Raw genomic sequence first — 24,379 nt, 5'->3', positions numbered from 1 at the left:
ATTCTCCTTGTTTGTAAAAAAAGGTTTTAAGCTGACAAATAGATCCAAAATTAATGTCTGAGTTGCCAGTGTTGAAGATAGACCAGCTAGGCATTAAACGACACTGACTTCAATCACCAAAATAAGTATTTGACTTCAAATCAAATCATCAAATATCAAATTGCTTATCTCTATCAACCAAGATCTATATAAATGAGAACCAACATTTGAAGGCTAAGGACAAGCGAACATTTGCATCTTCATAAAGTGATGCAAACAATGCAATGAACTTTACAAATATCAATATTTTCATATAGTATTATTGTATTCCAAGATTAATTAGATCTTTTCCACTGTTTTTGTTTCTTCGAATATTGTATTATAGGTAAAATTATTTTTATTTGTCTTTTACTATATCTAAATTTTTAATTTCAAGTTACTAGCTCCTCTATTTTATCATATTTCAATTTAATCCTATTATTTTTTTTACATGAATTTGTAGGTAAACAAGGCCAAATATAAAATTGGAAATTACATAAAATAACAGACTCATGAGGTATTGCTTGGAATTTAATTCGTATTCGCCGTTAGTAAAAAAAAAAAACTTTTACACATACATTCGGTCATATCTTAATATTATGTCACTTTACTTTATTATTACATAAAATATCTCTAATGATATCTATATGATAAGTTGTGATCGAATGCATGTGTACACCAAGAGTGTAAATCAATTAAATTTTTTGGTTTATGAAATATTTTTGAGTTTAATGGACTGAAATGTAAATAAAGTAAGTTTATTTTAACATGCAGTAACATAAGTAGTAGCAGGTTAAACTCCTTGAGAAGTTACCGTGGTACCCAAGTGTTCAACATCAGCACTACTACTATCCATTCTCACAAGCCCACTTGTGTAAAGATCAAATCATGTTCAATCGGAGGAGGGATTGTGAAAGTGGAACCAAAACCAAGAAAATGTTTCACTTCAAAAGCTGTTGATTTGTTGGAGAATCTTGTTGTGAAGTTCTTTTATGATTCTTCACTTTCTCATCACTGGATTGCTGGTAATTTTGCTCCTGTCAAAGATGAGACACCTCCTACAAAGGATCTTCCTGTTAAAGGACACCTTCCGGTTAGTGACATAAGTGGTTGTTTTGATAATAGATCATAGATGGTTAATGAATATATAAAGTGTCGCAACTCATTAATCACGATTTTTAGATGTTCAAATATATATCGTGGAATCATTGTTTGTGTTTATTGTATATCTTTATTCTTGTGAATCAGATTAATGTTTACCTGTAATGCAATCTGACATTTAGAACAATATCAGGTCCTGTCACTCATCACTAACCATTTGAAGTCTATTGCAGGATTGCTTGAATGGAGAGTTTGTTAGGGTGGGACCTAATCCGAAGTTTTCTCCCGTTGCTGGATATCATTGGTAAACTTTTTCTTGTCTTCTTTTTCCTTGTATAGTTATATGGTTTCAATTCAACAGTATAGCATGAGAATTTGCACAGATCTAGGTGTAAGTTGATTTTCATTTACATATAGTTACTTTTAGGAAGGTTTGGTATTTAAGTTTATCTGGACTCAAATCAAGCTTTCCATTTCTATTTTTTGCAGGTTTGATGGAGATGGGTGCGCGATTCTCTTCCTTTAATCAAATATATATATTTCTTTCAAGTTTGTTATTAATGGATTTTTCATATCAATAAGTCAGCAATATTTGATGCTTGATTAAGCACGGTATAAAAATTTAATGCGGAATACCTTACAATTTTGGTATCAATGAATTGCAGAATGATTCATGGTTTGCGCATCAAAGATGGAAAAGCAACATATGTTTCCCATTTCGTGAGAACTTCTCGCCTTAAACAAGAAGAATACTTTGGAGGCTGTAAATTTATGAAGGTATGAAAAGAAAGTGAAAAATATAGAAGCCTAGTGAAGAGTATACTAATGATATAATACTTCTTGTATGTCCTTTTCAGATTGGAGATGTCAAGGGTCTACTTGGACTTTTAATGGTTACCATACAAACTTTGAGAGAGAAATTGAAAATACTTGATGTTTCTTATGGAACTGGAACAGGTAACTCGTGCAACTAAGTAATTTTTTGTCAAATTCAAAATCCGTTTTACATTCTGCACTTTTTTCAGTACAATCAAATACTGTTTCATAATGTATGTCCCATTTCAGCTAATACAGGTCTTGTATATCACAATGGGAAGCTTCTAGCGCTATCAGAACGAGACAAACCTTGTTAGTACTTTTCCTTTCTATTATACTTTGATGAAAGATATAAACTTGTTGATTATATTTGAAATGTCGTCGACTAAATAGAACAAAGTGGTTAAAAAGATTCATGTGACCTGTGTATTTACCACTTCTGCTATACAACTCAAGTGTTGTTATTTTGAATTTTGCAGATGCTATTAAAGTTTTTGAAGATGGTGATTTGCATACACTTGGTATACTAGATTATGACAAAAGATTGGACCATTATTTCACTTCTCATCCAAAACTTGATCCCTATACCGGTAAATCTATCATCTTCGCATAAGTGATTAACTTGAATGATGTGATCGAATAGTCATATGTAGCTCCGACACTTCAGATTGATGTCATGTCTGATTTTTGACATTGACACATGTTATATTCAATTACTTTCATTTTCTTAAACTATTAGGGGTGTATGTGCTTCATACTTGTTCTCATTCGAGCAAATAAATATCTTTTGTGCAGGGGAGATGTTTACATTTGGATATGCACAAACACCGCCATATATCACATACAGAGTCATTTCAAAAGATGGTTATATGTATGATCCTGTTCCAATAACGATTTCAGATCCCATCATGGTACATGACTTTGCCATAACTGAAAATTACGCAATTTTTATGGATCTTCCCGTGTACTTTAGACCAAAGGTATGACAAGTTTTTCTGTTAATGTAATCTGACTAAAGATTAATTTGTTAGTTATATCACTTGATGGAAATCAAATGAATCATGAATTGTTGATTTGAATTCCATTTTTCAGGAAATGGTGAAGAATAATAAACTCATATTCTCTTTTGATTCGACCAAGAAAGCTCGTTTTGGTGTCCTACCTCGATATGCTAAAGATGATAAGCTTATAAGATGGTTTGAATTGCCAAATTGCTTCATATTCCATAATGGTGTGTTTATTTGCTTTTAGTTCCTCTTAATATAATATGATGATTGATGCAAGATAGAATAGGAGCAGTGTATATTTTGTGCTTTAAATTCATTAATTCTGATTGACCTGTTCACTGTAACCTTTTATATGTCTTCCTTTCACTAGCTAATGCTTGGGAGGAGGAGGATGAAGTTGTTATGATCACGTGCCGACTGAAGAATCTAGATTTGGACATGGTCAGCGAGGATGTCAAGGATAAGCTTGAAAGTTTCTCAAATGAATTGTAAAAAGACTTGTTCTTATTTGTAATTTATGAAGCAAATTTTACTGGATGTCATTCTATGTCTACACATATTGAATAATTTGAACGAAATCTTTCCAGGTATGAAATGAGGTTTAACATGAAAACCGGTAAAGCTTCTCAAAAGAAACTCTCAGCATTTTCTATAGATTTTCCTAGGGTGAATGAAAGATACACTGGAAGGTAAGATTACTATTATACTTTCCATGTCGAAAATTAGGGTAGGCGTAATACTGATGTCAGTTTTATATTTGCTATTTTAATTGTCATATTCTTTTTTCTTATGTGATTATTTCTATGTTGTTGAATAGCTGGTATACACATTGTTCACGATACGCAAGTTGCTATTTTTGTGATATGCTATTTAGTACAAAATGTTGTCAAACAGTGGCAATAGAGGTGCTATAGCACCTTTGTTGCATAGCGAGATTTAAACCAACTGCTATTTTGTGCAATCTGCGATTGATAACATTGACGTATTTGTAAAAGAGCATTACATGCTACCATACACGCTTTCCTAATCGTGTTTTGAGATGGAGTCAGAAAAGTAACATGTTTATGCATGACTACCAGAAGTCCATAACATATATTTTACTATATACATTTCATCAGGAAACAGAAGTATGTATATGGAACCATATTAGACAGCATTACAACTGGGATTGTTAAATTTGATTTGAGTGCCAAACCTGATTTCGGCAAAACAAAGCTTGAAGTTGGAGGAAATGTTCATGGTATCTATGACTTGGGACGAGGAACTTTTTGCTCTGATCCTATTTATGTCCCACGCGTCCCTGGAACCGATTCTGAAGAAGATGATGGATACTTGATCTTTTTTGTACATGATGAGAATATTAGGTACCAAATTCTCTATATTTATGACTATGACATGGTTTAGTTTTAGATTTTTAAGATTTTTCACCCTAATAGAGTGAGTTTAAACAACAATACCACAGGAAATCGTTCGTCCATGTCATAGATGCAAAAACAATGTCAGCAGATCCTGTTGCAGTTGTAGAATTGCCTCAAAGAGTTCCATATGGTTTCCATGCCTTCTTTCTTACAGAGGTTTGTGTTACTTCATATTTCTTATTTCTAATTGCATTTCTTCCTCTCTATTTTCTATGCTCATTTTGTTCAAGTGCATTCTGTTAATTGTTTCTTCATGATTCTCTTCACAGGACCAACTGCAAGAACAAGCCAAACTATAATTTGTTGACAGCTTCACCGTACAACGCTGCGTCGATCTGTTAACACATCTTTGTAGGATATTTTTTGAATATTTGATAATAGAATAAAGTAGATAACATCTTATAGGGGAGCAAGTTGTTAGATGTAAAAGTTAGTTATATTGATTATTATTTTTTTACCCAAAGTTATACTAGTTAGTTAGTTACATTAGTTAGTCGTTATTCTCATTGGCTATACAAGTCTTGTGTACTTTTGATGTAAATTTATTCTCTCATTATTCATATATAATTTGCATTTTACTTTTCTCTATCATATTCTCTTTTTTTTTTGAAGAATCTATCATATTCTCTTATTAGTGACTTTTATCAAGAATGGTAATATTACGTTAGTGGTTGCTCTATTAGATAATATTGTTTTTCTTTACTTAGTTGATTGTATCTTCGTGAAATTTTGAGGATCTCTTATTATGCGGCATTTGGCCTTCTATTAGGTTTAGCCACCATTCTTCGAAAATTGCTCTTCTCTCATTAAATAACACTCACTCTCAACTGAACGGACGAAATATCCCCGTGTAAGTTAAGTCATACTTGGTACTTTTAACGTGAGTTAAGTCATGTTGCGTGGGTTAACTCACGCAAGTTATAGACCCAGCGTGACTTAACTCACGCTACGGGTTTGTACTATTTTGGTACAAAACCCATCAGTCCAAACTCTAAGCACCATTTTCTTTCCCTCTCCACCTCCAAAAACTCAAAAAGTGCAAATTTTTGGGTCAAATTCTTCATTTCAAATCATTGCAAATCGTGGGGAAGTAAGTTTCTACACTCATCAAGCATCAAATATTAGGTAATGTATCATCTAAACTCATTTGATTTTGTTGGTTTCTGAAGTTTCGGGCGAAGCTTCGGGTGATGTCAAACCAACCGTAAATGTGAAGTTGAAAGTCAAAATTCCCTTTCAAGCTCACATTGAAGAAAAACCTAAACCGGTACCTACCGGTGTTGCCAAAGTTCGCGGTATTGAAGTAGACACCGCCTCATTTTTTTTAACAAATGAAATATGGCGAGAGCGAGATGATTTACTTGGTTAGGTTCTTCGACAAGCGGCAAATGCTGGATTTACTATATCTATAGATAAATCTAGTTTAAAAAGGTCAACTTTGACGATGCAATGTGAAAGGAATGGTGAATACAAACCACCAAAGATGAGGAAGAAACCAAACCTTCAAGGCACGGGCTCAAGGAAATGTGAATGTTTGTTTAGGTTGTGTGGTTTCTTTAAAAAGGATACAAATGATTGATGGATTGCAATGCTTTGTGGAATTCACAACCATGAGTTGGCGTCAAAGTTAGTCGGCCACCTTCTTGCGGGTAGAATAAAAGAGGAGGAGAAGAAAAGAATTATCGACATGACAAAGAGCTTGGCAGTGCCTAGGAATATTCTCAATGATTTGAAGGAGAAAACAAAGAAGGTTTGACGACCATCAAACAAGTGTACAATACGCGAACTAGATGGCGCAAGGGGATAAGAGGTGACAAGACAGAGATGCAATACTTGATTTCAATGTTGGAGGAGCATTAATATGTCTATTTCACAAGATCAAATAGTGATGAAACCACTCTTAAAGATATATTTTTTGCTCATCCGGAGTCGGTTGATATGTTTAACACTTTTTCGACCGTTTTGGTCATGGACTCCACTTACAACACCGATTTCTACCGAATGCCGCTATTTGAGATTATTGGTGTCACCTCTACCAAAATGACATATTCAGTTGGTTTTGACTTTCTTTCCTTTGACCAGAGGACAACTTTACTTGGGCACTTGAAATGTTGGTTGGTCTTTTGACCTCAAAACTAAACATGCCTAAGGTGGTTGTCACCGATAGGCACAACCCTTTGAAGAATGTTGTTGTCAAAGTTCTCCCTGAAACAAGAGTTATACTTTATTATTTTCATATTGAGAAGAATGTAAAAGTTAAGTGCATCACGGATTGTAGAGTCAAAGTGAAGCCTAAGGATGCAAAAGTTGTTGAGAAAGAAGTGAAGGAAACGAAGGAGGAGAAGCATTGTTATGTTGTTGAAAAAAATCATGAGGGTTTGGAAAGATGTGGTCGAATCTCCTACGGAGGATTCATATGCAAGTGCATTATTGAAATTCAAAGATGTATGTGAACCATTTCCAAAGTTCCTTGCATATGTTAAAACTACAATTTTGAATGTCGTTAAGAAGAAATTTGTGAGGGCATGGTGGAATAAAGTTTTGCATCTAGGGTGTAGAAACATCAACATTGTTGAATCGGCTCATGGAAAGTTGAAAAAATATTTGAGGAGTAGTGTGGGAGATTTAGCATCATGTTGGGACGAAATAGACAAAATGTTGGCTATCCAGTTAGGTGCAATACAAGGAAGTTTTGGGAGGAACATAATTGTCATGGAACACAAATACAAAAGACACTTTTTATTCTCTGAGTTGGAGGGTTATGTATCTAAAGCCGCATTGGATTTTATCAATGACGAATTAACACGCTCCATGACATTCGGCTTTGCTAAAGAAGATTGTGGTTGTGTGCAAAAGACAAGCTACGGGTTGCCTTGTGCATGTATTATTGCCATGAAGAGAAAAATTTTTTGCCTATTCTATAAAATAGACCGAAACAATTTTTTTTCCCTTTCATTTTATCATTGATTCAACTCCTTTAAAGTGAGCAACTCACTTTAAAGTGTAAATTGAGCAATATCAACCGTTAATTAATAAATTAAAAGTACATATTGTTGGTACATGATAACAACAAATCTGAGTTGTTTAAAATAACAACCCTTGATTTTCTGACTTTACACTTTATTCACTTTAGAGAATCCTTGCCCTAATATTACATTAGTCTTTTACCTAAAAAACCGAAAGAATTTAAACAATTTTTTGAAGCCCTCCAAAACCAAAACCAAGTCTTCTTCCAATTTATTGAGTTCCATCAAATTAGGGAGGTTTTTTAATCCTAGGTAGAAAAATCAACCTCCATGCAAGTTTGGGAGTTAGGTATGCTACCTTCCTCTCCATTTCGTTCGCTTCTGTTTCTTCCAATCCCTCTTAACTTTCAAACAAAACCTAAATGTTCCATGTATATTTTAGTCTTGGTGTGTTATCTTTGAGTTTAGAAAGCTGTAAACAAACACTTTTCTTCACTATGTTTTTTTTCTTCTTCTGATTCATTGAATAACTATTGTATTTGATCTATATTATAAAGTCAATACATTAATTATTCGGTAAATATGAAAAAAAAAATCTTTACGTATATATGAGATTGGAGGTTGTACACACTACCATAAAAAGTTATTATACTCTCAATAAATCACAACCAATCAATATGCGACTTTAAAAGAAGTTACAATAAAAGTCAAATATTTTCAATGATCCGAATGTTAGTGTAAAACATATTTACACACACAGTAAATATAAATTAAATTTACATTTAAATGCATGGTGTTAATTTTCTTCTTCTTCTGGCTCTCTTGACAGGATCAACTTCAAGAACTTGTTGACAACCTCATTGCACCTGCACTACCATAATCTGCGTACATATTCTACAATTATACGATGGAGTAGAGTTTCCAATTTGTGATTTGCAAAGTGAACGGAACAAGATGAACTGTGCATTTTCCTATATCCTTTTTTTTATCTCTTACAACTAAACTTTTATGTGCTATGCCTGTAAATTTTTAAACTTATTTTTAAAGTCACCGTTTAAAGATTAATGCGTTGTTTGGGAGTTTGGAGGGGAGGATTTTGGAAAAAATGAAGGAGCAAGTGGAAGAAATAGAAGACATTCGGAGGAAAGGACTTTGAAGGTTAATTTTTTACTCATAATAAAAAATCCCCCTTATTTGGGGAACTCAAAAATTGTATTGGGGGAGGGTTTTGGGGGGTTATGAAGGGTTTATATGAATTTTTCAAATTTAATCTATGTTGTTATAATATTCTTAAAATTAAAAGTATATTAATCATAAGTATTAATTTATCATTTTCTAAAAAACTGTTCTTTCAAAAAATGTGAATTTTTTATTCATTTATCTATATATTTCCAACCCTCTAAAGCCCTCCCCTCCTTTCCCATCCAAACTTTCAAACAAAGCCTAAGATTAAGGGTTATATTACTTTTACATTTATTTAAAAGAAAATTATGAAGCAGCTTAATTCTTACGGCGGACCTTACTTAATGATAAGATTAGTTATTTTAATTTAGGACAAATGTCATTATCTTGGACTTAGGGACAAATCCAAAAACATATTATACGGGGCCAAAATAATAAATAATAGATGATAGTAAACCTTCTTTTTTATTGTAGTCTTCGAATAAGAACTCTTGATACTAAAAGTCTACGTATATGATTATATTCAAGTCTTCAGAATATTCATGTATTTAGATTTGCAATATTGACGACACCAAAGTCATGGATTGAATATGCACTGTATCGAAGCTGATCTGACAATCTGAACTGAAGAAATACCTGCATAAAACAAGAAAGACAAACAACGCCGCAGAAAGATAAAGAACAAAACAACGTCGCACTAAGGCGACAGAATCACGAACGAAAAAACGAAATAGATGTGAAAATCACTTATTTCAATAAAAGGGAAATAAAAAAACGAGTTACATAGGTGATTTTGGCTCAAAAGTTGACCTTAAATCACCCCTCTTTGATAAATGAAGGAGAAGAAACTAGGGTTTTGGTAACGATTCACGAGAGAGAGAGAGAGAGAGAGAGAGAGAGAGAGAGAGAGAGAGAGAGAGAGAGAGAGAGATCATGTATAACATGTGAAATTCTCGTCTCTAAACTATTAGACCTTCTACTCGAAGAGATTTGGTTGTTTGCATGTATATGTTTTTTTTTCTCTCTCTAAGAAATGTATGTACATGTGTGAGTATATATTATTTGGGATATAATTTACATATTGATAATACAACAATAATTTATATATAATATTATATTAAAATAAATAGTTGTTGTGAATTTGAACAATAAAATCAGACCAACGAAACTTAGATGTTTGGAGCAAAGAAAATTTTAATAAAAGAGTAAAGTAGTCTCAAACAACAACAACAACAATAACAACAAAGAGACTTAAATCTAAGCAACACCACATGCATAACTGAATCAATATCCTTTATATCTAATCCTAGGAAACATACAAACCCTAATTCCATAACCCTAAACCTAAAAAATTGGCTCCAAAAATTTGAAATTCAAATCCCACATTTCCATTATGAGCTATTTCCAATGATGCATTCCACTATCTTCTAACACTGGAAAAAGAAAGCATTGTAACACAGATCGTAAAATACTCCTTTCCTTGAAACCCTTTCCATCATTCATCCTTCTTTCTTCTTCTTCAAAAAAAAAAAAAAAATCTTAATCATTCTCAATTGTCATTTTTTTCCCCTTCTCAATTTCCCAATCCACGTTTCCTTCCCATCTACTCTCTCTGGTACCCAAATGCGAATGTGAAACCGAATCAAATCTCGAAACCGAATGTGAAATTGGAGAAGCTTTCCGATCTTCTGAACATGGCGGAGGCGGAGAAGAAGGAAGAAGCATCGGAGGAACTGAAGCGGCATGTGAAGGATTTGCATGAGGAAGATGATTCGGTGAAGCGGCGAGAAGCTGCGAGAAACTGCGACCACCGTGAGAATGCTTGCTAAGGAGAATTTTGGGCTTAAGGTACTTTTTGTTTACGAAGATGTGGATGTGGAGGGTCACGTGATTGGATGAATCATAATCAGAAACACCCCTGTTGCAAATCAGAAATCAACCACACCATTCCCACCATGTCCTCTCCGTTGAAAAATCAAACACCTCTTCGACGGTATCCCAGTGATAGGTTTGTTTTGTTCTTCCTTTAACCATTTCTAATTTTTTAGGGTTTTTTGTTTTGTTCTTCCTGTTGTGTTGTGTTGTGTTGCGCCATTGAATTTAATGCTATTTTATCCTATTCACATATCAATTTTTATTTCCAGCAATTGAAACCTTGGTTTTCTCCTTATTGTTTTTGAATATGATTGTGCAATTTGGTTTTCTAGGATTTTACTGTAAGAGGGTACTCAGAGAAATTTTGAAACACTAATGTTTGATATATTTGGGTTTCCCCTGTTGTGGCCTCCCTTTCAACCAAACAAGTCCAAAATTTCTATTTCATTACTTTCTCTAACAAGGTTACTGAATAGTTACTTTGATTTGGGATTTTGAAATTGTTTAATCTTTATGTTTTTATGTTTGTTGATCACATTTATGACTGGATAACTGCTTCTTGCGAGATGCCAACGAATATTGAAGATGACTACAAATTGTCTATGTAAAAAAAATGGTGAAGCTGTGTCCATATCATGTAGACTTTGATATCTGAAATGTAGGTGAGAGTTTTATATAGATGTGTATTATTTTGTTAATGGTAATGATTCATGTGTATACAATGAATTGGATATGAGCTTAATGCCAACATGCTCTTGATTTTTGGACAGTTCTCTATTTGGTTGATTTATTTTAAGAAATTGTTGTAAGGTTTATTGCCATTTAATTTGCTTTATTTTAAAATAGAGAATGATTTGCTGTTGTAGGATTTTATCTTAAGATTTGATTGAGTTCTATATATGTAATTTGATTGAGTAAAGCAATTGATGCTCTTGAAAATGCATCACCAAATTGAGAACTGTATAAATTAATACTGTACTTATGCTTAATACCAACATGTCATTGGCTGATCTGTAATTGTATAATGTCTAATTATCTGTAAATTCTTCATGGACGCCTCTTTGATGTTGCAAAATAAAGGATGCATTATTATTCTAACCACTTAAAACGCATTTTAAAGGAAAAATCATAAGAGTGTATGTGAATTCATTTCACTTTCTATAAGAAAAACCTCATTTCACTAATACAATCTTATGCCAGTCTCATTTAGGCCATGTTTCCGCCACATGTAGTTCCTTGGGGTAGCTTTCCCATTATAACTTCTTTTTATCCAAGGTAGTTTAGCTTAGCTTTGAATGTACACATCAATAAAACTTTGGAATTTTAAGATTCCTGAATAATTCTGTCGCTTTATGTATGTCTGTCAAAATCTTAAAACTCTATCACTATGATATTACTGGATGTGTTCCCAGCTCAAATTGGATCTGAATTCCTATGATTTTTCCTTTAAAGATGCGTTTTAAGTGGTTAGACTGAATTGCTTACAAAACTATCACTGTACGATTGAATTACTCTTTTCTAATTATGTGTAATCAGGCCATTATTATACACACTGCTCAAACACAACTTTATTTTGTGACTTGAATTCCTGTGTTTCTTTCTTTTTACTTCATGCACAGTGTATCTTTAAAATTGTAGATTGATCAGTTTTTGACATCTGAGATTTAGATTGAGACTTCCATCTATGCGTTAAATTTCTTCTCCACGTTTGATTATGTATTTTCCGGTGACAAGATGATGTAGTTAAGCAACATTAATCCAATGTCTCCGGCGCACCAGCGACAATATATCCCTCCTCTATTCAAAATCATTCTTTTATATGACTAATTCACATTGTTTTCTAACTTATAGATGAAATTTTATATATTTATTCTGAATTTCTTATAAAATTGTTATTAACAGCATAAAGTGGAACCAAATGAAGTTGAATGGTGGGGCTGAGCAACAAAAAAGAGGTACTTGGGTTCAAAACCAGGAAGCGGTTGAGCCGCCATCTCACCGCAGCTCCTAACGAATCAATAGACCACCGTGAACGATTCTGATAACATAGAATGGTGCTGCTTGGTCCATCAATACCCCTATCATGTAAGACACATTCCCCTTAAATTGGATGGATCGCGTTAAGTTGTTTTAATATATACATATGAACTTATTTGATGTTTTGAAATTTTATTTTGATGGAACTATAGCTGCAATATTATATGCTTCAGTCTTGGTAAATTCATTGGAAAACTGTTATTGAGTTAACTGATGAGAATATTCTTGACCGCTAATTCTCCTTGCTTTGATATCAATGCAATTTTTTGCCTAATTCTTTTATACATATATTTCAAGTCTATAGAATTAAATTTTTAATCCAAGTTGTTATGCTATATTGTCGTAGCCACATTTACAGTATTATTAACTGTCGTTTTAAGTTATTATATTCCGTTACGGTTCTATAACAAAGAGTTGTGTTATCAATTCCGTGGCGAAGTAAACCAGATATTACCAAACTTATATTACATGTATTCACCAAATTTACCATATTACATAAACTATATTTTAGCAAAAACAAACAATTACCACATTTACCATTTGTGACTGATTCAACTTACGTTTTTTACTATTTTTGACCGCACGGGTAGACGTACTAGTTTATTTATTCCATTTGACAAATTTAACCTACATATAGAGAGCAGCTCTCTAATCCACCTACTATAAATTGAATGATACAAAGATGTTATAGAAAATTACTCTCTCTATCGTTTTTGTCTCAAATGAAGAGGGAAAAAAATATTGCCTAAAAAATAATTGTACAAATATTATTCCTCATATTTAATCAAATGCAATTTTGATCCTAAATTTCAAAATTTTGCTCAATCTACAATTTTAACCTTTCAATTTGATGACACAAACAATAAATTGTTCAATGTTAACCCCTTATATCATTACACTGAACTTCTTTTGACGTCATATACTTGATCAAAACTTAATTTATCGCTCTGTTTTTTAAGACTCTTAGCGATTAAGCCATTTGTTTTCATGTTAAATCATATATCGTTGCTTCATGAAATTAAAAGGTAAAAATCATGAGTTGGACAAATTTTTATAATGAGAGACCGTAATTGTGCAATCAAAAATAGAGACTAAAAAATCAAGATTTTATCAAATAGGAAAACCAAAATTGCAATTTTCTTTCTTTTGTCTATAGGTTGCTCTAAAGTCTCCTTCAAAAAAAAAAAAAAAAGGTTGCTCTAAAGTCTAATCATTCTAACCATAAACGGACCAACAAATCAATGCACAATTGATAATGATAATTAAAGAAAAGAGGAGAGAATCCAAATTCATTCCCAACTATTTTAATTCAATTATTCATGTTCTTGTCTTAAATTCTATGGATTTTTCTCACTTTATGTTCATCTTGTCATTTTAATTTCTTTTCAATTCATTTCCCCTATTTTAAAGTTTTCTTTATTTTGATGTAATTGAAGTTGCCAACTTATTAAGATAATTCACAATCATTTTGTCTTTTCCCAAAAATATAAAGGCTCATTTTTTCAAACTTCTTACAGTAGCTAATCTTACTTGATATTTTGAGTGGAAATATTCTAGAAGGAATCAAATATTTTTAAAACTAAATTATATTCTAGATAGCCTTCAGGTGGTCAATTGTGTATTCAAAATCACCATAAATTAATATACCACTACTATTTAGGTCTTAAATACAAGTAACAAAATCTCATGTTCTCCATAAAAAAAATATCATGTTTAAGATCTAGAATAATAGTAACTTTCAACTAATTTAAGGTTAATTAACATTTAATCAATGTGAGTTTAGTTTTTTTTTTTTTCATTTTTGAGATTAGAGGGAGCATGTGTTTGCTGTAACCCTGTAACGTATTCCTTTCTGTCATATATATCTTCATTATAACATTAGTTTTATTTTTGACAAGATTATAACATTAGTTAAAATAGGCTTTTACTATTACATCAACAAAAAAAATACACTTTAGTTATATGGAAAATATAATTTATATATTGAAAATTGTGTCAATCTATTTTTTTAAAGATTAAAAAAAAATCAATAAATACTTGTTATTTGTGGAATTCTTAACATGTCCTATAAAAAAAGATCTATCACTGTGATTTATTTATAGATGTTCACAAGTCGGGTTCGATCAATTTTAATAAAATTTAGGTTGGGTCAAAATAACTAATATTTTCTCCATTAAACCCCAACCCTATCCAATCCAGTGATGAGCGAGTTGATTTGACTTGGATCATTGGATTTGTTGTGAAAATGACTAAAAATTGGAGAAATTAAAGTTTGTTGAATCTGTCAAAATCGGGGCCTGAATTTGAGTGATGTTTTTTGTCTGTTGGTTCGGAAAAAATCGGTGGCTGAATGGAGGAATTCGGGACCCGAATTTGCCAGCAGAAAATATACATAAACATATTTTTGGGCTGAGATTTTGTTCCAATTTATGAGGGATACTTTTACTATAAATATAGACTTTGTATCAGAGTAAACCTTGAGATAGAGGGGGATGAAACAAGGGTTTAGAAAGGCAACAACAAAACTAGGGTTTGTATAGAGTTTGTCTCTTGACAACAAACACTAGGGTTTGAGGGTTGATTCACCTTGGGAAACACTATTAGGATTGAGTTTCTTGGTTACGGGAAGAGATTGGGGCTTTGGGTAGAATTAAGCGGGAGACTTATTCTTGCAGCCCATTATATCTCTTTTGTAAAGTTACTCATCATTATAGTGAAACAGAGGGCTGCTCTCTCCCCCAGACTAGGTCAATTTGGACAGAACTGGGTAAACAAATTCTTTGTGTTCTCCCTTTCTTTCTCTCACTGTTTTCTACTTTTGGCTTGTGTTTATAACTTCCATACACTTTGTTTTGGTTGCTTGATTATCACTTGCTCCACACATCAAGTTTCTTATTGGTGTGATTTTTCATCGAATTTACAACAGGATTCATGAGATTATTTGTATGGCTTCTCAATCCATCTCTTATACGTTCAAATCTATCACAATACACTATTCGAAGTGTGCTTCCACTAAATCTATCCAATATTTTTTCTTATGAAAATTTCAATATTTAGAATAACTTTTACAATTTCAAATTTTTACATTTGAATTAATTTGAAACACTTTCAAATCAACATATAATAGTCTAAAGTCACATTCTTTCTGAACGGATCGGGTTCACATATACTCAAATTTGAATTCATGAACATGTTACCCAAACCAAACCAATTTAGATTTGAACATGTTAAACAATAAGAAAAAAGGGTAAACCAAGTAAGAAACAATGCGGTAACAGAACCCCGATCTTCAGGAGGCCCAAGCCCAAGCAGTGAGAAGAAGCCTGAGAATCTGAAACTGAGACCACAACACGCTTCTTCTCCTTCTCGATCCCGAACTTCTTCAAACAGCCTCTCTAGAAGCACTTTTGCAAAACGAGCTTTTCTGAAACAACTTAATTGAAACACGCTTTTTCCAAAATCAACTTATTGAAAACAAAATTCTGAAACACACTTCTGTGAAGAAAATCCAAACACGATTCTGAACAGAACAAAACACAAACGAAGACGGAACAAAAAATCGCGTCAAAACGCGCTTCTGCAAGGGAAACGAAAACGTGATGTTGTAAAGCTTTTGTAACATGATTCTGCAAACAACTTTCTACACAAGTGATTGCATCCAAAACTCGATCATCATTCTAACATAAACCTTAGGCATCGAAATTCTGAACCAAAAAGGAGCTTGTTGAACAAATGCTTGTGTTAAATCGATCGAAAAGAAGCTTTTCTTTCCTCTATCCCAGGGAAACCACCACAATCGAATCCGTGTAGAGGCTTTGCAAGCAACAAAGGGCAAGAATAAAATTGAAATTGACAGAGAAGAGGGCAACGAACCACAAAGATTTCCTTCTGGATCGAAATCGACAATAAATTTGTCATGTAACTGAAAAATTTGAATCTTGTTGTTGACGGCAGAAGCAATTGGTTCCTATTTTCCGGCAAAGCAGAAAACACCGTAAACAAGTGTAAAGCATATGATAAAGGTATCGATGATGAGATGCTTCAAATTCCTGATCGCGGGTTCAGAAACTGTGAACTCAGAGTCGCGATTTGTCGAATTTTTGGATTTGGCAGAAACAATTAACTTTGAATCACGATCTTGCATCTTCTGGTTTTTATCTGAAGCATCAAACGCGGATTCGTGATCGATGCAACACGAATCATCCAGAAAACTAGGGATGTCACCGACCTTGATGGTGAATCCTTCAATGACTGGTGCGATCCATGGTGAAGGAGGAGGAGTAGAAACTGAATTACCAGAACTATTGAAAATAACTAAAACTTGCGAAGCTGAAGAATGCGAGGTTGCTGATGCGGGAGCTTCAAGATCTTCTTCGTCATCACCATCATAATCATCTTCTTCATTAGAAACTGGATCAAAATCGCTATCTCCATAGCGCTCTGATACCATGTTATGAAACATGACATCCATGGAAAGAAGGAGAGAAAACTAACGAACACTTTGTATTGATAGAAATGGAATACTACAAATGAGTGAAAGTAACCCTCTAATGGGGTGGTTACAAGTTATTTATACTACTCTCTACTAGGACTAATATGCCACTAATCTATATCTCTAATGCAAGTTGATTCGGGTCAAATCTTAAATTGAACGGATTCAAATGAAATATATATTGAGTTGAGGAATGCTAGTAACATCCACTTCTCAACACTCTCTCTAACACCCACTCTTTTATTGGATGAAATCAATGTAAACCAATAAGAAAGTGAGTAAATGTTCAAAAAAAAGTGTTGTTAACATTACTCATATTGAATTAGTTTGGTTCAACAGGTTAAACAAGATACTCAAACCAATAAACATCCTTTGATATATTATATATCTTCGGTTCCCTAATAACTGACTTATTTATAAAAATAAAAAAAATAAAAATAAAAAAGATAAATTTTTTTTTGTAAGGAATTAGGTTTTAAGCTGCCAAATAGTTCCAAAATTATTATGTCGAGTTGCCAAGTGTTGAAGATAGGCCAGCTAGGCATTAAATGACACTGACTTCAAATCAAATCATCAAATTGCTTATATATCTCTATAAATGAGACCGAACATTTGAATGCCAAGGACAAGCAAACATTTGCATCTTCATAAAATGATGCAAACCATGCAATGTACTTTATCAATATTAATATTTTCATATAGTATTCCAAGATTAATTAGATTTTTCCACTGTTTTGTTTCTTCCAATATTGTATTATAGGTAAAATTATTTTCATTATTTTTTTTTTAAACAGCTGATAAATTTATTAGGCCAACAACAAAGCATTCTCAGGAAGAGAACACCGGGCAAAAAGGAACCAAAGCCAGGCCCTGCACCTGAACAAACAAACAGGGAACGAAAAAACTAACACTTCTGTCCGGACCAAAACTGCCGCAGGAACTGCTGCTATCAGCACCCAGCAAAACCAAAAAACTAGAAAATACAGCAGAACCTATACAGTTCTGTCCGGACCAAAACCACAGCCGCGAATCACCCACCAAGGCAAAAATGAGGATTCCAACACCACTCATAGAATAAACACGTCGCAATGTTCAATCTAGCCAAACTCCATTGTCACGACAACACTTTGATTTGATCCACCATTTCCTCCACCTCAATAATCTTATTATTAAAAATACAACTATTACGAGACAACCAAACCACCGCATGCCTAATCAACCACGCCCCTTGTCTAAGCTTCTTAGCTCTTACTTCTCTAGACCAACAAATCGCATGAATTAATAGATTTGGAGGAGAAATAAGATTAAAATTCAACCACCTCATCACCTCCCTCTAAACTTTAGAAATGACATCGCAATGAAGGAATAGGTGCACCACCGTTTCGTCTTGACACCCACAAAACACACACCTCTTAGAATCTTCCACCCTCAGTAGCCTTCTCTTCCCAAGGTTCACCATAGTCGGGATCCTATCTAGAAATAAAGTCCACGAAAAAGCCAATACCTTTGCCGGCGCCTTACTCTTCCATAACTCACGGAAAATAACTTCCTCCTCATAGCTCAACCGATCTTCTAAAAGCCTCAAATTTTGAAGTAGAAAATAGCAAGAATTAACAGAAAAAACTCCCTCTTTATCCGGTTTCCACACCCAAATATCCGCCCAGTACCTTAGGACCACCCCTTCCAACCGTCCCAAAAGCTCAAGGAGCCTCTCCTTTTCCCACTCAAACAACTCTAGTCTACGCCAATACAACCTCCATCTCACCCCCTCCGCATTCATATCCCACAAATCCCCGCATCCCATCTTGAGCAAGCGATAGGGAAAAAAGGCGCGCGGAAAAGACTCCCTTAAAGGCACACTAGAGTCCCAAGCGTCCTTCCAAAAAAACGAGCTCCTACCATCACCCACCTTCCTAATCAACTCCCTTGGAAACCACCTAACCCTACCCACCTCCTCCAAACTCATCAAATCTTTCCACCATCTTGAAGCATAAGCCGGCCAATTCTCCCCACCATCATGGTCCTAGAACTCACCCTAGGTCCATAAATATCTTCAAGCACCTCTTTCCACAAAGACGATTGATCTTGTAGGAGCCGCCACCACCACTTAGCTAAGAGGCTAACATTAACCAATCTAATATCTCTAACACCGAGGCCCCCTTTACATCTAGGTTGGCAAACCTTCCTCCACATATCTAAATTTTTCATTTCAAGTTACTAGCTCCTCTATTTTATCTTATTTCAACTTAATCCTATTATGTTTTTACATGAATTTGTAGGTAAACAATGCCAAATATAAAATTGAAAATTAAGATAACAGGCTCATGAGGTAATTTTGCTTGGAATTTAATTCGTACTCGCTGTTGATAAAAAAAACTTTTACACATACATTCCGTCATATCTTACAATTATGTCATTTACTTTATTATTACGTAAAATATCTCTACTAATATCTATATGAATATGATAAGTTGCGATCGAATGCATGTGTACACCAAGAGTGTAAATCAATTAAAAAATTTAGTTTATTAAATATTTTTTGGGTCATACTAACTTGGTGCCCTTAAGGCACATGTTAAGAATTCTATTAATAGCAAATATTTATTATGAAAAATTAATTTCTAACTTTTTAAGAAATAAATACACACAATTTCCAATGCCCATTTTCCATATTTTTTAGAGTTTAATGGACTGAACTGTAAATAAAGTAAGTTTATTTTAACATGCAGTAACATAAGTAGTAACATGTTAAACACCTTGAGAAGTTACCGTGGTAGCCAAGTCTTCAAGTTTAGCACTACTACTATCCATTCTCACAAACCCATTTGTGTAAAGATCAAATCATTTTCACTTAGACGAGGGATTGTGAAAGTGGAACCAAAACCAAGAAAATGTTTCAGTTCAAAAGCTGTTGACTTGTTGGAAAAGCTTGTTGTGAAATTCTTTTATGATTCTTCACTTTGTCATCATTGGCTTGCTGGTAATTTTGCACCTGTTCAAGATGAGACACCTCCTATTAAGGATCTTCCTGTTAAGGGACACCTTCCGGTTAGTGACATAATTGGTTGTTTTGTTAATGTTGTTGGAGATGTGTTTCTTTGACAACAAATTAAATGGTTGATATAGTTCAAATATGTGGTTAATGAGTATATAAAGTGTCGCAACTCATTAATCACGATTTTTAGATGTTCAAATATATATCGTGGAATCATTGTTTGTGTTTATTGTATATCTTTATTCTTGTGAATCAGATTAATGTTTACCTGTAATGCAATCTGACATTTAGAACAATATCAGGTCCTGTCACTCATCACTAACCATTTGAAGTCTATTGCAGGATTGCTTGAATGGAGAGTTTGTTAGGGTGGGACCTAATCCGAAGTTTTCTCCCGTTGCTGGATATCATTGGTAAACTTTGTCTTGTCTTTTTTTCCTTGTATAGTTATATGATTTAAATTCAACAGCATAGCATGAGAACTTGCACAGATCTAGGTGTAAGTTGATTTTCATTTACATATAGTTACTTTTAGGAAGGTTTGGTATTTAAGTTTATCTGGACTCATATCAAGCTTTCCATTTCTATTTTTTGCAGGTTTGATGGAGATGGGTGCGTGATTCTCTTCCTTTCAAGTTTGTTATTAATGGATTTTTCATATCAATAAGTTAGCAATATTTGATGCTTGATTAAGCACGGTATAAAAATTTAATGCAGAATACCTTACAATTTTGGTATCAATGAATTGCAGAATGATTCATGGTTTGCGTATCAAAGATGGAAAAGCTACATATGTTTCCCATTTTGTGAGAACTTCTCGCCTTAAACAAGAAGAATACTTTGGAGGCTGTAAATTTATGAAGGTATGAAAAGAAAGTGAAAAATATAGAAGCTTAGTGATGAATATACTAAAGATATTACTTCTTGTATGTCCTTTTCAGATTGGAGATGTCAAGGGTCTACTTGGACTTTTAATGGTTACCATACAAACGTTGAGAGAAAAGTTGAAAATACTTGATGTTTCTTATGGAACTGGAACAGGTAACTTGTTCAACTAGGTAATTTTTTGTCAAATTCAAAATCCTAGAACTTTTTTTTACATTCTGCACTTTTTTCAGTACAATCAAATAGTGTTTCATAATGTTTCTTAATGTATGTCCCATTTCAGCAAATACAGGTCTTGTATATCACAATGGGAAGCTTCTAGCGCTCTCAGAACGAGACAAACCATGTTAGTACTTTTCGTTTCTATTATATCTGAAATGCCGTGGATTACATAGAACTCAGTATGTATTCTAAATTTTGCAGTGTGTATTTACTACATGTGCTATAGAACTCAAGTAGTGTTGTTTTGAAGTTTGCAGATGCTATTAAAGTTTTTGAAGATGGTGATTTGCATACACTTGGTATGTTAGATTATGAAAAGAGACTTGACCATTATTTCACCGCTCATCCAAAAGTTGATCCTTTTACTGGTAAATCCATCATCTTCGCATAAGTGATTAACTTGACTGATGTAATGGAAAATTCATATGTAGCTCCGGCACCTCAGATTGATGTCATGTCTGATTTTTGAGATTGGCACATATTCAATTAATTTCATTTTCTTAAACTATTAGGGGTGTATGTGCATCATACTTGTTCTCATTCGAGCAAATAAATATCTTTTGTGCAGGGGAGATGTTTACATTTGGATATTCACAAACACCACCATATATCACATACAGAGTAATTTCAAAAGATGGTTATATGTATGATCCTGTTCCAATAACAATATCAGATCCCATCATGGTGCATGACTTTGCCATAACCGAAAATTACGCAATTTTTATGGATCTTCCTGTGTACTTTAGGCCAAAGGTATGTCAAGTTTTTCTGTTGATGTAATCTGACTAAAGACTAATTTGTTAATTATATCACTTGATGGAAATCAAATGAATCTTGAATTGAATTCCATTTTTCAGGAAATGGTGAAGAATAATAAACTCATATTCTCTTTTGATTCAACCAAGAAAGCTCGTTTTGGTGTCCTACCTCGATATGCTAAAGATGATAAGCTCATAAGATGGTTTGAATTGCCAAATTGCTTCATATTCCATAATGGTGTGTTTATTTGCTTTTAGTTCCTCTTATATAATATGATGATTGATGCAAGACAGAATAGGAGCAGTGTATTATTTGTACTTTAAATTCATTAATTCTGATTGACTTGTTAATTGTAACCTTTTCTATGACTTTTTTTCACTAGCTAATGCTTGGGAGGAGGAGGATCAAGTTGTTTTGATCACGTGCCGACTGAATAATCTAGATTTGGATATGGTCAGCGAGGATGTCAAGGATAAACTTGAAAGTTTCTCAACTCAATTGTAAAAAGACTTGTTCTTATTTGTAATTTATGTAGCAAAATTTTGATAGATGTTATTCTATGTCTACACATATTGAATAATTTGAATGAAATCTTTCCAGGTATGAAATGAGGTTTAACATGAAAACCGGTAAAGCTTCTCAAAAGAAACTATCAGCATTTTCTGTAGATTTTCCGAGGGTGAATGAAAGATATACCGGAAGGTAAGATTACGATTATACTTTCCATGTTGAAAATTAGGGTAGGCATAATACTGATGTGAGTTTGATATTTGCTATATTAATTGTCATATTCTTTTTTCTTATGTGCGTATTTCAATATTGTTGAATAGCGTAGAGGAATTTGAGCAAGTTGCTATTTTTGTGATATACTATTTAGTACAAAATGTTATCAAATAGTGGCAATAGAGGTGCTATGGCATTTTTGTTGCATAATGAAAATTAAACTAACCCTATTTTGCGCAATCTGTGATCGACAACACTGATATGCGCTTTTCTAATTATGTTTTAAGACAGTCAGAATAATAACATGTTTATGCATGTCTACCAAAAGTCCATAACATGTATTTTACTATAATCATTTCATCAGGAAACAGAAGTATGTTTATGGAACCATATTAGACAGCATTCCAACTGGGATTGTAAAATTTGATTTGAGTGCCAAACCTGATTTCGGCAAAACAAAGCTTGAAATTGGAGGAAATGTTCATGGTATCTATGACTTGGGACAAGGAACATTTTGCTCTGATCCTATTTATGTCCCACGCGTCCCTGGAACTGATTCCGATGAAGATGATGGATACTTGATCTTTTTTGTACATGATGAGAATACTAGGTACCAAATTCTCTATATTTACTATGAAATGATTTAATTTTAGTTTCTTTTTAGATTTTTTCCCCTAATAGAGTGAGTTTAAACAACAATACCACAGGAAATCGTTCGTACATGTCATAGATGCAAAAACAATGTCAGCAGATCCTGTTGCAGTTGTAGAATTGCCTCAAAGAGTTCCATATGGTTTCCATTCCTTCTTTATGACAGAGGTTTGTGTTATTTCACCTTGCATTTCTTCCTCTCTATTTAGACTATGTTTAGATTGGCTGAAAGAGATGTAATGGATCATAAAAAGGTTATATTATTTGATTCATTTCAAATAGAACAGAAAAGATCGGGACGTGATAGAATGCATTCCATTCCATCCAATCCTCTCCCTTTTCTTTTGCATTGATTTGGGCGGAACAGCATAGAACATTTATTTTTGTACTTTCCCATTTCATCACTAAAATATGAACAATGGAATGCAAGTTTATTAGAGTTGGTCACTTGACTGATTTGAAATTTTCGAAAACCATATCTTGAAAATGCAAAATGTAGTACAATAAGCACATTATATGAAAATATATAGCTAAAAAAGAAGTAATTTGCTTTCATTTTATCTTAACTCTTGTCTTTCTCTTTAGAAAAGATGAGTTCATGAGTATAGTTTATTCTGTCCTATATCAGATAGTGTAGAAATCAGAAAGTTAGATATATTTGAACATTCATTCATTTGATACTACATAAATCAAGTGCATTCTGTTAATTGTTTCTTCATGACTCTCTTCACAGGACCAACTGCAAGAACAAGCCAAACTATAACTATGTTGACAGCTTCACCGTACTTCACCGTACAACGCTGCGTCGATCTGTTTACACATATTTGTAGGATATTTTTTGAATATTTGATTATAGAATAAAGGTCTCATTATTCTATTATTTGAGAAATGATTGCTCGAGTAGATAACATCGTAAGGGGGAGCAAGTTGTTAGATCTAACAGTTAGTTATACTGATTAGCTTTTCTTTTTACCAAAGTTATACTAGTTAGTTAGTTAGTTAAAACAGTTTCTCAAATACAAGTCTTGTGTACTCTTGATGTAAATTTATTCTCATTATTCATATATAATTTACATTTTACTTTTCTCTATCATATTCTCTTATTTGTGACTTTTATCAAGAATGGTAATATTAGTTAGTGGTTGCTCTATTAGATAATATTGTTTTTCTTTACTTAGTTGATTGCATCTTGATGTGATTTTGAAAGTATACTTTCCAAAAAAACTATGTCT

The 24,379-nt window shown here is 33.3% G+C and overlaps 2 protein-coding genes across 6 annotated transcripts; both read left to right on the top strand.

Moving 5' to 3' along the window:
• Positions 1 to 228: 228 nt before the first annotated feature.
• On the top strand, positions 229 to 24,227 carry LOC25501062 (carotenoid 9,10(9',10')-cleavage dioxygenase 1). 5 transcript variants are annotated; one of them, XR_005643592.1, is made up of 17 exons: positions 229 to 364; positions 482 to 535; positions 793 to 1,111; positions 1,353 to 1,423; positions 1,609 to 1,623; positions 1,785 to 1,896; positions 1,977 to 2,076; positions 2,185 to 2,247; positions 2,415 to 2,525; positions 2,731 to 2,915; positions 3,028 to 3,166; positions 3,313 to 3,430; positions 3,530 to 3,631; positions 4,061 to 4,306; positions 4,405 to 4,516; positions 4,630 to 4,738; positions 24,079 to 24,227. XR_005643592.1 is itself a non-coding variant. In XM_039829229.1 (16 exons), the coding sequence occupies exons 2-16, from the start codon at positions 531 to 533 to the stop codon at positions 4,657 to 4,659; spliced, it is 1,650 nt and encodes a 549-aa protein (XP_039685163.1). In that variant the 5' UTR covers positions 229 to 364; positions 482 to 530; the 3' UTR covers positions 4,660 to 4,849. The 5 variants fall into 5 exon arrangements, 4 of the variants coding, with proteins under 4 accessions (XP_039685163.1, XP_039685161.1, XP_039685162.1 ...); XM_039829229.1 differs by lacking the exon at positions 24,079 to 24,227 and having other exon boundaries at positions 2,194 to 2,247; positions 2,415 to 2,456; positions 4,630 to 4,849; XM_039829227.1 differs by lacking the exon at positions 24,079 to 24,227 and having other exon boundaries at positions 2,194 to 2,247; positions 4,630 to 4,849.
• On the top strand, positions 18,944 to 24,227 carry LOC25501059 (carotenoid 9,10(9',10')-cleavage dioxygenase 1). Its single transcript, XM_024772087.2, has 16 exons — positions 18,944 to 19,083; positions 19,192 to 19,241; positions 19,642 to 19,960; positions 20,250 to 20,320; positions 20,505 to 20,519; positions 20,659 to 20,770; positions 20,849 to 20,948; positions 21,076 to 21,138; positions 21,272 to 21,382; positions 21,583 to 21,767; positions 21,872 to 22,010; positions 22,156 to 22,273; positions 22,374 to 22,475; positions 22,861 to 23,106; positions 23,204 to 23,315; positions 23,881 to 24,227. Exons 2-16 carry the CDS (start codon positions 19,237 to 19,239, stop codon positions 23,908 to 23,910), a joined length of 1,728 nt encoding a protein of 575 aa, XP_024627855.2. The 5' UTR covers positions 18,944 to 19,083; positions 19,192 to 19,236; the 3' UTR covers positions 23,911 to 24,227.
• Positions 24,228 to 24,379: the final 152 nt, after the last annotated feature.

Source organism: Medicago truncatula, chromosome 8 (assembly GCF_003473485.1).
Source record: "Medicago truncatula cultivar Jemalong A17 chromosome 8, MtrunA17r5.0-ANR, whole genome shotgun sequence".
Classification (NCBI taxonomy): Eukaryota; Viridiplantae; Streptophyta; class Magnoliopsida; order Fabales; family Fabaceae; genus Medicago; species Medicago truncatula.
The sequence above is the reverse complement of the archived record's forward strand: the minus strand, read 5'-3'. Positions and strand labels throughout refer to the sequence as shown.